Source organism: Neoarius graeffei, chromosome 13 (genome assembly GCF_027579695.1).
Source record: "Neoarius graeffei isolate fNeoGra1 chromosome 13, fNeoGra1.pri, whole genome shotgun sequence".
NCBI classification, from domain to species: Eukaryota; Metazoa; Chordata; class Actinopteri; order Siluriformes; family Ariidae; genus Neoarius; species Neoarius graeffei.
Genome location: NC_083581.1, coordinates 64629852 through 64646659, shown reverse-complemented (window position 1 = coordinate 64646659; position 16808 = coordinate 64629852). Strand labels below are relative to the sequence as shown.

At 39.7% G+C, this 16808-nt stretch overlaps 1 protein-coding gene across 2 annotated transcripts in view; it reads left to right on the top strand.

Moving 5' to 3' along the window:
- The window catches only part of fam131c (family with sequence similarity 131 member C), a 38487-nt gene extending 22265 nt beyond the window's left edge, over positions 1-16222 (top strand). For both annotated transcript variants that reach the window (XM_060938331.1, XM_060938332.1), the window contains 2 exons: positions 9880-9978; positions 13365-16222. In XM_060938331.1, the coding sequence (XP_060794314.1) occupies positions 9880-9978; positions 13365-13624 (359 nt within the window). In that variant the 3' untranslated portion in view covers positions 13625-16222. The remainder of the gene's footprint in view (positions 1-9879; positions 9979-13364) is intronic.
- The last annotated feature ends 586 nt before the right edge of the window (positions 16223-16808 follow it).

Sequence of the window (16808 nt, the reverse complement as noted above, 5' to 3'; positions counted from 1 at the left end):
CCACACTTTTCTAGTTTACTTAATAATATACTATGATCAGGGCGGCACGGTGGTGTAGTGGTTAGCGCTGTCGCCTCACAGCAAGAAGGTCCTGGGTTCGAGCCCCATGGCCGGCGAGGGCCTTTCTGTGCGGAGTTTGCATGTTCTCCCCGTGTCCGCGTGGGTTTCCTCCGGGTGCTCCGGTTTCCCCCACAGTCCAAAGACATGCAGGTTAGGTTAACTGGTGACTCTAAATTGACCGTAGGTGTGAGTGTGAATGGTTGTCTGTGTCTATGTGTCAGCCCTGTGATGACCTGGCGACTTGTCCAGGGTGTACCCCGCCTTTCGCCCGTAGTCAGCTGGGATAGGCTCCAGCTTGCCTGCGACCCTGTAGAAGGATAAAGCGGCTAGAGATAATGAGATGAGATGAGATATACTATGATCAATAGTATCAAATGCTTTTTTTAGGTCCACAAATACTCCAATTGCTATTTTTTTATTGTCTATACATTTTGTGATTTCCTCTATTAATTCCATTAGTGCCATCGATGTTGATCTGTTCGTTCTGAATCCATATTGACTGTCTGTAAGGAGGTTGTGTTTTTCAATGAATTTGTCCAATCTTTCTGAAAAAAGTTTTTCGAGTATTTTGGAGAATTGGGGGAGTAAAGAAACAGGCCTGTAGTTTGTGAAATGGTGTCTATCTCCATTTTTAAACAATGGTATCACTTTTGCAATTTTCATTTTGTCTGGAAATGTACCTGATTGAAAAGATAAATTGCAGATGTGGGTGAGTGGTTTCACAATTCCCTCAATAACTGTCTTTACTGTTAACATGTCTATATCATTCCAGTCTGCAGAAGTTTTGTTTTTACATTTTCTTACAATTTGGATAATTTCTTCCTCATCAGTTGCAGTTAGAAAAATTGTACTTGGATTTCTGTCCCCCATATCTTCTATGTCCCCACATTGTGTTGTCTCGGGTTCCTTTATTTTTGCCGCTAAATCTGGTCCCACATTTACAAAGAATTGATTAAAACCATTCACCACATCCTCCATATTATTTATGGTCTTATCATTTTCAGTGTAATACTCCGGGTAATTTGTAGTTTTGGATCCATTTCTCACAATACCATTTAGTACAGTCCATATACCTTTAATATTGTTTTTATTTTTCTCCACTAATTTATTATAATAGTCTTTCTTACATATCCTTATAATATTAGTTAATTTATTTTTATATTTTTTTATATTTTTCCTCTGCCTCTATAGTTCGATGCTTTAAGAATTGTCTGTATAATATATTTTTCTTTTTGCAGGCATTTTGTAGCCCCTTGGTGACCCACGGACTATTTGTATATTTATGTATATTACTGTATTTCTTTATAGGACAATTTTTATTATATAGTTCATTGAATATTATTAAAAATTCCTCATATGCTTTATCAACATCTTTTTCTTTATAAACTACATTCCAGTCCTGTATTATTAAATCATTTTTTAGTGCAATCATGGTTTCTTCAGTGTTCACTCTTATATATTTATAATTTTTAGTATCCTTTTTCTTGCTATAATTACAGTAATATACATTAAAAATAGGTAGGTGGTCACTGATGTCTATTAATAGTAGTCCACTCTCTATATTATTTTCCAGGATATTAGTAAATATATTATCTATTAAAGTGGTGCTGTGAGAAGTGATCCTGCTTGGTCTGGTAATAGTTGGGTACAGTCCCATACTGAACACTGAGTTAATGAACTCTTCTGTCATTTTGTGTTTCTTATGATTTAAGAGGTCGATGTTAAAATCACCACAGATGTACATGACCTTCTGAGTTGATTTTATAAACATACTTTCCATCCAATCTATAAAAACTTCTATGCTTGATCCAGGAGATCTGTATATACAGCTCACCATTATATTTTTCATTTTTTCACAGCATATTTCTATTGTAATACACTCCATCCAATCATCAACAGCTACCGTCATTTTATTATTAATTTTATATTCCAAACTATTATCAACATATATTGCCACTCCCCCTCCTCTTTTGTTCTTTCTATTGATATAATTTAATTCATACCCGTTCAGCTCAAAATCTACTCCCATCTCATCGTTGATCCAAGTTTCTGATATGGCTATTATATTGAATGGAGTATTGAACTGACTGAGATATTCCTTCATTTTATGGAAATTGGCATACAGACTTCTGGTATTGAAATGAATAATTGATATCTTATTTCCGTCTCTGATCTTTGCATTGTATTGATATTCAGTGTAATACCGGCAGCTGATATTGATGTTGCTGAAAAGATTATTTTCCGGATCAATATTATTTTCCATATCTTGTATTTTGTGCTCAGTATAATGGAAAGTGTCCAGTTGTTGTGTCCAGTGTCCAATCCTTGTGTCATGATTGTAAATTGCTTTGATTGGCTCCCTCAGAATTTGTCCAGTTCCCCAATATCTCAGATGACCAAGATCTTGGCCTCTTCTGGAGATCCCTTCAGCTTGATGAAAATCTTGCAGTTTTGTGTCCAAGTGTTCTGGATTTTCCCCTGTTTCCTTAGTAGTCTCGCCTTTTTTGCAATGTCTGCATTTTTTTTTGTTAAGTGCTCATTTAAAAACACATCTGAGCCTTTCAGTTTCTTCCCTTGTTTTAACAGTTGCATCTTATGCTTTCTGTTGGCAAATCGCATTATTACCACCGGTTTGCCTGTGTTGCTTCTCCGTGGGAGAGGGTGACATGCTTCGATGTTATTGCTTTTTACCTCAATCCCCTTGGAGTGCAGGAATGCTAACACCTGTTTCTCCACAGAGTTAGCATCCTCCTCGTTCAGTTCCTCTCCATCTCTTCTCGCCACTGCTCCAGCATATGAGCAGGGTTGAATTTGCAGTCCGGTCACAATGATGTCATTTATCCGGGTGTACTGCTCCAGCTCCTCCACTCGGTTCTCGAGAATGGCGATCCTCTTTTCCTTCTCCTTGTTCTGCAGCCTCAGAGCTTTGACCTCTTCTACCAGGTCCAAGATGGTCTTCTGCTGCATCCTGACAGCAGAGATTTCTTCACCCAGAAAGTCGAGGGATTTTTTAATATCATCTATCTCCTCGACCGTAGGAGCTTTCTTCGGGGGCATTGCGTTGGTTGTTGTTACGTGGCCCGTTCCCGCGCTACCTCTCGGCCTGCTCCCGCGCAGCCTCACTCCCGCGCAACCTCTCGGTCCGCTCTCGCGCAGCCTCGCTCCTGCGCAACCTCTTGGCCCGCTCTCGCGCAGCCTCACTCCCGCGCAACCTCTCGGTCCGCTCTCGCGCAGCCTCGCTCCCGCGCAACCTCTCGGTCCGCTCTCGCGCAGCCTCGCTCCCGCGCAACCTCTCGGTCCGCTCTCGCGCAGCCTCCCATGACATATCAAATGTTTAAACTGAGAAAATGTATCATTTAAAGAGAAAAATTAGGTGATTTTAAATTTCATGACAACACCACATCTCAAGAAAGTTGGGACAAGGCCATGTTTACCACTGTGAGACATCCCCTTTTCTCTTTACAACAGTCTGTAAACGTCTGGGGACTGAGGAGACAAGTTGCTCAAGTTTAGGGATAGGAATGTTAACCCATTCTTGTCTAATGTAGGATTCTAGTTGCTCAACTGTTTTAGGTCTTTTTTGTCGTATCTTCCGTTTTATGATGCACCAAATGTTTTCTATGGGTGAAAGATCTGGACTGCAGGCAGGCCAGTTCAGTACCCGGACCCTTCTTCTACGCAGCCATGATGCTGTAATTGATGCAGTATGTGGTTTGGCATTGTCATGTTGGAAAATGCAAGGTCTTCCCTGAAAGAGACGTCATCTGGATGGGAGCATATGTTGCTCTAGAACAGGGGTGCCCACAATATTTTGATTCGCGAGCTACTTTTAAAATGACCATGTTAATATGATCTACTCGGACTAGGTTGTTACCACTACTAGGCCGACTATGACTACTAGTACTGCTACTACTACTACTACTAATAATAATAATAATAATGACACTTGTTTTGATTTATAAACATTCATATGCAATTTGTTTAATAATATGCAAACATGCATACAAAAAGGTGACTGAAATTTACATTCAAATTATGTTAAATGCATAAGCTTTGTACTCCTAAACGTATTTTTGTTCAAATCACTGTTAACTTTTATAAACCGCAAACTACTAATATGTAAACATGAAACAAGCCCACTGTAAAAAAAAAATGGGCTATGTTTAGAAAAAAAAGTTAAATGCATCCAGACAGGCATTGTAAACCCCAAAACATTTTTGTTCACATCAATTGACTTTTGTATAGCCTGCTAGACAGAGATTTGACATTTACAACAATTTTATATAAAAACATTTTTCCTTCTTTTATATTTTTTCCTTCTTTCTTTTATTTTTTTATTTTTTATTTTTTAACCGTGGAACTTAGCAACAGCACAACATTAATACATAGCATACTGATGTAGGTCCTAAATCAGATCTTAATCCGATGATGATCGGCACTGGAGGGAGTCAGAGAGGGCTGCATAGTCCGGACAGTAGCTGCTGGTAGCGAGCCTCAAGCAGGCCTCGAGATGATCGTCGGACATACTGGAGCGGTATTTGGCCTTAATGATCTTCATATGCGAAAAGGCTGACTCGCACAAATAAGTGGAGCCGAACAATGCGGTTAAGGAGGTGCCATTGCCGCATGTTCGGGTACTTCGCCTCCGTGAGTAAATTCCAAAACGGCCCATGCGCCCTGGACTTCAACTCGATGTCAGACTGCAGCATCAGCATCTCGTCTTGCACGGCAGACGTGTTCAGCTGAAACAGTGCCGCAACTTTTGAGGCGAGGGAATCCACCTCAGTATCTTCCCCGAATGGGTGGCACATGAATGTAGCTAGTGGCTCGAGCAAAGCAAAGCCTTGAAATCGCTTCTCAAACTCTGACTGGAGAATTTCAATCTGCTCAGTGTAGCGCGCACTGTTAAGTTGCGCAAACGCCCTCCCTTGCATCTCCAGCTCCGAGGTGAGGTTTCGGAAGTTTCCTAAATCACGGCGCTGCATCTTTGAAACCAGCAGTTTCATTTTGCTGGTTGTCATGGTAACCTAATGTAACATTTTTTTTGACGCAGCGCTTGGCTGACATTTCGCTTCAGGGAAAAAGCGAATTTGTTTACATGTAAAAATAACCACGACGTTTTTTTTTTTTTATTTCATAACAAATATATTAATATTTACATATCAATCATGAGATCTACCATCCCTGCCTTCGAGATCGACCAGTCGATCGCGATCGACGTAGTGGGCACCCAGGCTCTAGAACCTGGATATACCTTTCAGTATTGATGGTGTCTGCCCAGATGTGTAAGCTGCCCATGCCACACGCACTAATGCAACCCCATACCATCAGAGATGCAGGCTTCTGAACTGAGTGCTGATAACAACTTGGGTCGTCCTTCTCCTCTTTAGTCTGAATGACACGGCGTCCCTAATTTTCATAAAGAACTTCAAATTTTGATTCGTCTGACCACAGAACAGTTTTCCACTTTGCCACAGTCCATTTTAAATGAGCCTTGGCCCAGAGAAGACGTCTGCGCTTCTGGATCATGTTTAGATGCGGCTTCTTCTTTGAACTATAGAGTTTTAGCTGGCAACGGTGGATGGCACGGTGAATTGTGTTCACAGATGATGTTCTCTGGAAATATTCCTGAGCCCATTTTGTGATTTCCATAACAGAAGCATGCCTGTATGTGATGCAGTGCCGTGTAAGGGCCCGAAGATCACGGGCACCCAGTATGGTTTTCCGGCCTTGACCCTTACGCACAGAGATTCTTCCAGATTCTCTGAATCTTTTGATGATATTATGCACTGTAGATGATGATATGTTCAAACTCTTTGCAATTTTACACTGTCGAACTCCTTTCTGATATTGCTCCACCATTTGTCGGCGCAGGATTAGGGGAATTGGTGATTATCTTCCCATCTTTACTTCTGAGAGCCGCTGCCACTCCAAGATGCTCTTTTTATACCCAGTCATGTTAATGACCTATTGCCAATTGACCTAATGAGTTGCAATTTGGTCCTCCAGCTGTTCCTTTTTTGTACCTTTAACTTTTCCAGCCTCTTATTGCCCCGTCCCAACTTTTTTGAGATGTGTTGCTGTCATGAAATTTCAAATGAGCCAATATTTGGCATGAAATTTCAAAATGTCTCACTTTCGACATTTGATATGTTGTCTATATTCTATTGTGAATACAATATCAGTTTTTGAGATTTGTAAATTATTGCATTCCGTTTTTATTTACAATTTGTACTTTGTCCCAACTTTTTTGGAATTGGGGTTGTACATCATACATCTCTATTTATTTTGGAGAGCTCATCTTGTCTACCTTATTATCAATGTTATTTTCTTGGCATATAAGAAAAGCACTTCTACTGCAGGCTTCAATTTTACTTGATATGTTTCATTTTCTTTAACTAAATGTATTGTAGTTTATGATGTTTATGGATACTTGCAATGCATTTTATTTATTTATTTATTTGTTTATTTATTTATTGCCTTCATTGCCACTTTTCCTTATGCCATCTATTAAAATTATCCAGTGGCATAGGTCATAGTTTGACTTTGGAAAGACACCCTGCATATGACATCTCTCCCATCATATTTTTTTTAAAATAAATATTTTCAATAAGATTAGTTTTGGGGCGGCATGGTGGTGTAGTGGTTAGCGCTGTCGCCTCACAGCAAGAAGGTCCGGGTTCAAGCCCCGTGGCTGGCGAGGGCCTTTCTGTGCGGAGTTTGCATGTTCTCCCCGTGTCCGCGTGGGTTTCCTCCGGGTGCTCCGGTTTCCCCCACAGTCCAAAGACATGCAGGTTAGGTTAACTGGTGACTCTAAATTGACCGTAGGTGTGAGTGTGAATGGTTGTCTGTGTCTATGTGTCAGCCCTGTGATGACCTGGCGACTTGTCCAGGGTGTACCCCACCTTTTGCCCGTAGTCAGCTGGGATAGGCTCCAGCTTGCCTGCGACCCTGTAGAACAGGATAAAGCGGCTAGAGATAATGAGATGAGATGAGAAGATTAGTTTTGTTCAGGTTGTATTAAACACTTTATATTATTGTTCCTTTAATTAACATTACTTACTGTGTTGGTTAAAGTGAACAAACCACAAACTTCAGCATTAATAAATCAGTTTAGCCAAAACCAGAACTAAATAACAAAGTAAGGTAACACATATTAAATGAAATTTGCTTAAATGTTAATGAAATACAACTGCATTCACTGATGTTTATTAAATCCAAAAATAAGTCCATATACAGTAAATTAGCAAAGATGTTGTCATATATAACTTATAAATATGTATTTATATCTCACTTCTGGACCGTGGTTTTTGTGTGTAAATATATTAACTTATTTTTTCAGTTTATAGTTTTGTCAACAAAATGTTGATTAAAGTGCTGGTTAGTTATAGTGTGCTTAATTTTTTTAAGCATGTCCTCATCACATATACATAGAGCATAGTGAAATGCTTTCTCTGCATTTAACCCATCTGAAGCAGTGAACACACACACATACCCAGAGCAATTATGGGTTAAGTGCCTTGCTCAAGAGCACTTCAGCCATTGGGGAAAGTTATTTATCTTTCCATCCACACATTTTCCTGCTGGTCCAGAGAATCAAACCAGTGACTTTTTGATCCTAAAGCTGGTTCTTTAACCATTAGGTCATGGCTGCCGCAATTTTATTTTACTTTATTTACAATTTTACTTTACAGTTATTACAAGTGTTAATTACGAGTAATAATGCTGATATTCATGGTTTGTTAAATAATGTCAGTTAAAAGAACCTTAATGTAAAGCATTACCTGTTAAACTAAAAATGTCCACAAATATTATTACTTTGAACAGTACATATTACTATCATTACTATCAGTCTTGGAACTGACATCTTAACTTGATCAACTTATTAATATTATATTTTGTATTTTGTATTTTAAAACATGTATTTACCTCAGCAGTGGAACTCTATGAATCATTGCACCACTGTTACAAAGCCTTGTGGTTAGGCCAAGCAGCCAAGCAGCATTTATTTATCGCATGTACACTCAAGCACAGACTTAACCACATCTTAAAATGTGTACTAAATTCAGGATAGATAAAGTGGTGCTTGAAAGTTTGTGAACCCTTTAGAATTTTCTATATTTCTGCATAACTATGACCTAAAACATCATCAGATTTTCACACAAGTCCTAAAAGTAGATAAAAAGAACCCAGTTAAACAAATGAGACAAAAATATTATTCTTGGTCATTTATTTATTGAGGAAAATGATCCAATATTACATATCTGTGAGTGGCAAAAGTATGTGAACCTTTGCGTTCAGTATCTGGTGTGACCCCCTTGTGCAGCAATAACTGCAACTAAACGTTTCTGGTAACTGTTGATCAGTCCTGCACACCAGCTTTGGAGGAATTTTAGCCTGTTCCTCCATACAGAACAGCTTCAACTCTGGGATGTTGGTGGGTTGTCTCACATGAACTGCTCGCTTCAGGTCCTTCCACAACATTTCGATTGGATTAAGGTCAGGACTTTGACTTGGCCATTCCAAAACATTAACTTTATTCTTCTTTAACCATTCTTTGGTAGAACGACTTGTGTGCTTAGGGTCATTGTCTTGCTGCATGACCCACCTTCTCTTGAGATTCGGTTCATGGACAAATGTCCTGACATTTTCCTTTAGAATTCACTGGTACCATTCAGAATTCATTGTTCCATCAATGATGGCAAGCTGTCCTGGCCCAGATGAAGCAAAACAGGCCCAAACCATGATACTACCACCACCATGTTTCACAGATGGGATAAGGTTCTTATGCTGGAATGCAGTGTTTTCCTTTCTCCAAACATAACGCTTCTCACTTAAACCAAAAAGTTCTATTTTGGTCTCATCCATCCACAAAACATTTTTCCAATAGCTTTCTGGCTTGTCCACGTGATCTTTAGCAAACTGCAGATGAGCAGCAATGTTCTTTTTGGAGAGCAGTGACTTTCTCCTTGCAACCCTGCCATGCACACCATTGTTGTTCAGTGTTCTCCTGATGGTGGACTCATGAACATTAACATTAGCCAATGTGAGAGAGGCCTTCAGTTGCTTAGAAGTTTGGGGTCCTTTGTGACTTCACTGACTATTACACACCTTGCTCTTGGAGTGATCTTTGTTGGTCGAGCATTCCTGGGGAGGGTAACAATGGTCTTGAATTTCTTCCATTTGTACACAATCTGTCTGACTGTGGATTGGTGGAGTCCAAACTCTTTAGACATGGTTTTGTAACCTTTTCCAGCCTGATAAGCATCAACAAAGCTTTTTCTGAGGTCCTCAGAAATCTACTTTGTTCATGCCATGATACACTTCCACAAACATGTGTTGTGAAGATCAGACTTTAATAGATCCCTGTTCTTTAAATAAAACAGGGTGCCCACTCACACCTGATTGTCATCCCATTGATTGAAAACAGCTGACTCTAATTTCACCTTCAAATTAACTGCTAATCCTAGAGGTTCACATACTTTTGCCACTCACAGATATGTAATATTGGATCATTTTCCTCAGTAAATAAATTATCAAATATAATATTTTTGTCTCATTTGTTTAACTGGGTTCTCTTTATCTACTTTTAGGACTTGTGAAAATCTGTTGATGTTTTCGGTCATATTTATGCAGAAATATAGAAAATTCTAAAGGGTTCACAAATTTTCAAGCACCACTGTATCTATCCTGAATTTAGTACACATCTTAAGGCCAGGTGTTTTTGTCTGCCATACGTGAAACAAAAATGGAATGGAGGTAGATATAATGTTCTGACCCAGTATTTGCCCCTGGTTTTGGTCTGTTTCCTTCTTGTAGGGGTAGCTGAGCAGTTTGCCTTGGCTGAAGCATCAATGAATGCATGGCCTTCACCTGAGGTCACAAATCGAGCCACAACAAGCACAGTCCAATTACAAGGTACAAATATACTCCCTACACCCTGTCATTTTTCCTGTACTTTAGACTGCACAGAGTTCATCTTCACAGCAGGGTAATACTGCAAAAGCTGTCGGCACAAGAATTAGTCTGCACTCAGCTCTCAGCATAAAAGTGACCTAATTTGTGCCGTTTCTGTAATTAAACATACACAGCAAATTCATATTACAATTCATAATTAAAATGCATAGAAACTGTTTTCTCTAGGTACATCTCAATATTTCATGGCTGTGTGATGGATTTGTGTTCTGTTCCTGGCTGAGACTATAATACAATCATCCCATGATTATAATGATGGTCTGTGTGGGGTATTTTGATGTGTAATGATGAAATATGTCTTGTTGAAGCACATAGGAACAGGTACATCATAACATCCTTTCCTGTTACTCATTAATCCATCGCCTGAAAGAAAGGAAGGCTAGATGAGTAAAATCTCCCTGAAAAGCACATGCATCCTCAAGAAGGGTTGATGATTCACAGATGTAGCAGTCTAATGAGTTTGAGTGCAATTAGCTTCTTTATTCATACTTCCGCCTTTCCTTCTTCCTGAAAAGAAGTGCTTTCGATGTGTATTATTCGCCATATTTTCAATTATCTGATTTATAGTGTGCTATTTCTCATCTCTTGCAATTAAGTGCCACATATGTGAAAGAGTGAAGGCTGAAGGCTTTTAAAATAACATTTGGCAAATGCATTTAGAACGACTTACATGCTTTCTAGTCGGCTTTTAAAAAATTTTTCTTATATGAATGCAAATCAGCCTGGGTCTGAAGATATCAATAAAGGCAATGCCAGAAAGATTTAGTGCTGTATAAATGTAAGTAGCACATAATATTCTTTATTCTATCCACATTCACTGGATATGAGCAATCGCATGCTTTGATTGGCTACTCTACTACTAGGCTATCAGCTCATATACTATGAGTAGAGAAAAACAAAATGGTGGCGCATGTTGCTGAGTCAACCGAGGACGAAATAAAAATTCTACTCGAAAACAAAATCCAAAAAAGCAACAAAATATGGAATGAAAGTATTTGATGGTAAGAATGTAGCTTTTTTGGGCGGCATGGTGGTGTAGTGGTTAGCACGGTCGCCTCACAGCACGAAGGTTCTGGGTTCGAACCCAGCGGCCGGCGAGGGCCTTTCTGTGTGGAGTTTGCATGTTCTCCCCGTATCTGCGTGGGTTTCCTGCGGGTGCTCTGGTTTCCCCCACAGTCCAAAGACATGCGGTTAGGTTAATATGGGATGGCCTTGGGCTGAGGTGCCCTTGAGCGAGGCACCCAACTGCTCCCTGGGCACTGTAGTATGGCTGCCCACTGCTCTGGGTATGTGTGTGTTCACTGCTTCAGATGGGTTAAATGCAGAGAGGAAATTTCACAAGTGTGTGATGAATAAAGTTGTTCTTTCTTTCTTTTTTATTTTTCAAGAATTATTATTATCGCATTTTTCACAAATTGCTACTGTCATTTCGCTAGTTTGTTTACGTTCTAAGCGGAAATTATTTTGTCGGACGTTTTGTATAAAGGTTTTATTTATCAAATTTGCAAAAAAAGAAAATAAAAATGCTCTGTTTCTCAAAATCCAGTGAATATGGATAGAATAAACCAGTTATTCCACTCAATCTCGTTATACATGGCTTATATCCAACTTGATGCTGCACGCCTCATCAGCTATCAGCTCATGTACGACTCGATTTCGTGGAATAATTGTTAATTATACCACTGCCCTGTTAAATGCTTGAATCTGACTGGTCAGAAGGTGTTGATTATTATTTTCTTTAATAACACTGCTCTGACAGTAGTTTATACTTGTTCTATTACTTTTATCATTTTTGGAGTAACACCTGACACAGGGACTTGTATGGCAGATGTTCCACATAAATGAATTGAAAAAATGCCTAAAAAGTAACTAAGTAGATTTATTTAGCATTATAAAAGGAGTTTATAAAAGGAGTTTCCAGAGTCACCACTTTGTAACAGTCAAATGTAAAATGTAACTTTACGTTTTCAGAGAGCTGTTTGGTTTCTTGGTAACATGACAAGCTGCGTTTTTTTTTTCTTTTAAATGTATAGAAAGTGAAAAACTGAGGGGCTGGTGAAAGAATGACCATAGCTGTTATGACCTAAGAAACGTGTTTTGCAGATGGTCCACCATATTACATTACATCACAGGAATATACACTACCGTTCAAAAGTTTGGGGTCACCCAGACAATTTTGTGTTTTCCACAAAAAGTCACACTTTTATTTACCACCATAAGTTGTAAAATGAATAGAAAATATATTCAAGATATTTTTCTGGCCATTTTGAGCATTTAATCGACCCCACAAATGTGATGCTCCAGAAACTCAATCTGCTCAAAGGAAGGTCAGTTTTATAGCTTCTCTAAAGAGCTCAACTGTTTTCAGCTGTGCTAACATGATTGTACAAGGGTTTTCTAATCATCCATTAGCCTTCTGAGGCAATGAGCAAACACATTGTACCATTAGAACACTGGAGTGAGAGTTGCTGGAAATGGGCCTCTATACACCTATGGAGATATTGCACCAAAAACCAGACATTTGCAGCTAGAATAGTCATTTACCACATTAGCAATGTATAGAGTGTATTTCTGATTAGTTTAAAGTGATCTTCATTGAAAAGAACAGTGCTTTTCTTTCAAAAATAAGGACATTTCAAAGTGACCCCAAACTTTTGAACGGTAGTGTAGCATTCACTCTTATCCAGAGCAACGTACAGCATACCCAGAACAGCCTGGGGAGCAGTTGGGGGTTAGGTGCCTTGCTCAAAAGCACTTCAGCCATTCCTACTGGTCCAGGGATTCAAACTAATAACCTTTTGGTCTCAAAGCTGCTTCTCTAACCATTAGGTCATGGCTTCCCCAATATTAAATGGAACTATAAATATATATTGCTGTTCACCATCAGTGTTCACTGTTGTCACATTTGTATGGGATAAGATGAATAAAACGCTTTGGACATTAGCTTGCTTCTTTGTGGACAGTCAGGGGAAGCTCAGTCTATCACGTAGGCATCAGTACGTTAAAGAGTCTTGACGCTTGTTTTCTGTGTGTCTTGATAATCTTTTGGTAGTGTTTTTCTTCCTTTCATGACCATTTGCTTCTCTAACCTTAGGTCTATTTAAACGTGCAGTTTCATTCTCTTCATACATTTCATTTCTTTGTTAAAAGTGAATTGGATATTGATATAACCGTTTTTTCATGGCTCTATTCCTATTCATTGCAAAATCATATCGGAAGCTAAGCCAGTTTCCTTGAACTGTAACTCATAATACATAAAGCTCGTATAGTGTGATATAGTTTTGAAATCTCATCATGCACTTATGTACTGTATGATGATCTTTCCATAGGCTGCGAGGGCCTGTATCTCTCTCAGTATCTCATGGATGGAGGAAGTTTGGGCGTCCCACACCACCTGTACAGCATACACACAGAGGCCAATGCCCAAACCAGCTCTCTGAATACTACACAGCCACCTCAACCCTTCTTCTGTAGCTCTGTATCTCAGCCAGAATCACAGCACTTCATTCAGGAGCAGAGGACTTCACTGGCTGATGGCCCTGTACGACATGCAGACAGCAGTTCTGAGGATGAGGTCTTTTTTGACTAAAAAACCCCCTGAATACCAGCTGACACAGGATATATGACTCTGAAAGCTGGAATAAAGTGGACATTTGTCTTACCTCATGTGACCGAGTCAAGGTATATATGATGGAATAAGTCGTAATGTGTTTGTCTGTGTGGCAGCACCAGTGTTGATCTACCTCTAAAGAGGTCATTGCCTTACCCAGCTGTACATAGATCATATAAGTCTCCTTGCCATATCTTCAAGTGATATTTTTGATGCAAGCGCCAGTTCATAAAGCTATAACATGGTGTCTTTTACCAGGACAAAATGCTATTAACAGTCTGTACAGACAGATGTTTTAAAGGAACTGAATCACCTCACTTCAATGCCAGAAGAAAAAAAAATACAGAACAAATACACATCTCCATAACCTACTAATGCATTTGAAAATTGCAGCTGTTGAGACGCAGAGGTCTGTGATATGCTCTCAGTTTGAAAGCAGCACCTGTAAATACCTGCTTAAAAACCCTTTTCTGATGCTTTTCCATCTCGTCTAAAAGCAGAAATCTCACAGGGCTTTGCAGCTGGAGATAATGTGGACATAAAAAGACGTGTTCTCTTTAAGCCAGGCTTGGAGAAACCCAGTAAAGAATGGCTCATGGAGAGTAAGGCACAAAAGGGGTTTGTGTGAGAGTGGTGATTGAAGGATGAATATGATTTATGCCTTGATGCAAAGATGAAAACCAGGGTTTTAAAGGTTTTTGAGAACTCCAAGGCCTGTTTCATCCCCCCCCCCCCCACACACACACAAGAAAGCTTATCTGTTGAAAGCCTTGTTCATGCATAGTCCTTTCTATATTGTGATGTATATACAGATTTCTTTATGTAAGTTATGGTTTATTCTTTAAAAAAAAAGAGAAAAGAGAGAAACTCTTCTCAGATATCCAAAAGAAAAAAAGACATGCATTCTATGTTCTGCCAATGCAGAGAGAGAGAGAGAGAGAGAGAGAGAGAGAGAGAGAGAGGCCTGGAATAACAATGATCTGCTTCCTCTGGTTGCCTAGTTGTTATTCACTCAACCGATAAAAGAGGCAGAGGAAAGTAAGCAAGGAAGGGAGGGGTGTAGAGAGAAAAGTGAGAGATATACACAGAAAGAGTGAAAGAGAGGAAACAGGTGGGAGTGAGAAAGGTGATGGGGAGGTGTGTGCATGTGAGAAGACAGATAGCAAGAGAGAAAGAGAGAGCGATAGCTGGAGAGATAAATGGCGAGAGAGGTGATAGAATAATAGCGTTTTAGTGTTATCTGGTTCCACCGTCTTTTAATAGAAGTTTATGTAGCGTAAACTGATGCATTGTGTTGTGGTGGCTTCTTTTGTGCCACAGACAGGCTTCTGAATAGGGTTTAATCAAGCTGCAGACGTCAACTTAATTGAAATCATGATGGCAAAAGGGCTCTCATTTCATCCACCAACACGTTTTTTGGGAACAAAGCCCAGAGATATAATGAATCCCTAATAAGGTAGTAGACATTTGAACTATAAGAAATTATGGGCAAGAAAGAAGGTGTAAGGTCAGAAAGGAAAAATAGCAGTGTTACATTATTATATGTCATGTTTAGATTGCGGGAGGCACGGTGGTGTAGTGGTTAGCGCTGTCGCCTCACAGCAAGAAGGTCTGGGTTCGAGCCCCGTGGCTGGCGAGGGCCTTTCTGTGCGGAGTTTGCATGTTCTCCCCGTGTCCGCGTGGGTTTCCTCCAGGTGCTCCGGTTTCCCCCACAGTCCAAAGACATGCAGGTTAGGTTAACTGGTGACTCTAAATTGACCGTAGGTGTGAATGGTTGTCTATGTGTCAGCCCTGTGATGACTTGTCCAGGGTGTACCCCGCCTTTCACCCGTAGTCAGCTGGGATAGGCTCCAGCTCGCCTGCGACCCTGTAGAACAGGATAAAGCGGCTAAAGATAATGAGATGAGATGTTTAGATTGCATCATTTTCACCATGCTCATGGAAATAAACAAGTTCTGCAACGTTGTTGTGATATTCACCACCTTTTATAGCTACAAGCTCACAAGTCATGACACGATGCTAACAGGTATTAAAATGATAGAAAGTATAAGATACTTCACACTGCAGTCAGTGCTAAATGTTATTCCAGCTGTATGACGTCTCTTTGAGTAACTGACCAACAGATCTAAGGGAAATGTTTCTGGTTTGGTCTGTCTATTAAAAAAAATATCAGCAGATAAGTATTATCTGGTTAAGTCACTTCAAGTCATTATATACATAGCTTTGGCATCCATATTTCCCAGCTGCCCAGGAAATGACTTCAAACTGGGTCATGTTCATGAAGTTTATGAGAAGACTGCAAATGAACAGCACGTTGTGGTGTTCATCACTTCAGAAATCAAAATTCACAGAGTTGTAAATATTGGCACATCTGAGCAAAAGTCCTGATAGTTTTGTCATGTGTCCACTGTATAATGTCCTGTATAAACACTTACCGGTTTTGTGAAAGTGAGCTAAATTCACTTGGCCCAGAAATTACATAACTTATTTGAGTTGTTCATATTTCCCAGGTTTCTAGCAAGTGTTGAATTTACAGTGTCTTGCAAAAGTATTGATCCCCCTTGGTGTTTGTCACGTTTTGTCACATTACAAGCTGGAATTAAAATGGATTTGGGGGGGGGGGGGGGGGGTTAGCACCATTTGATTTACACAACATACCTACCACTTTAAAGGTGGAAATTGTTGTTTTATTGTGACACAAGCAATAATTAAGATGAAAAAACAGGCAGAAATCTGGAGTGTGCATAGGTATTCAATCCCCCCAAGTCAATACTTTGTAGAGCCACCTTTTGCTGCAATTACAGCTTCAAGTCTCTTGGGGTATGTCTCTATTAGCTTAGCACATCTAGCCACTGGGATTTTTGCCCATTCCTCAAGGCAAAACTGCTCTAACTCCTTCAAGTTAGATGGGTTGCGTTTGTGTACAGCAATCTTCAAGTTATGCCACAGATTCTCAATTGGATTGAGGTCTGGGCTTTGACTAGGCCATTCCAAGACATTTAAATGTTTCCCTTTAGACCACTCCAGTGTAGCTTTAGCAGTATGTTTAGGGTCATTGTCCTGCTGGAATGTGAACCTTTGTCCCAGTCTCAAACCTCTGGCCGACTCAAACAGGTTTTCCTCCAGAATTGCCCTGTATTTAGTGCCATCCATCTTTCCTTCA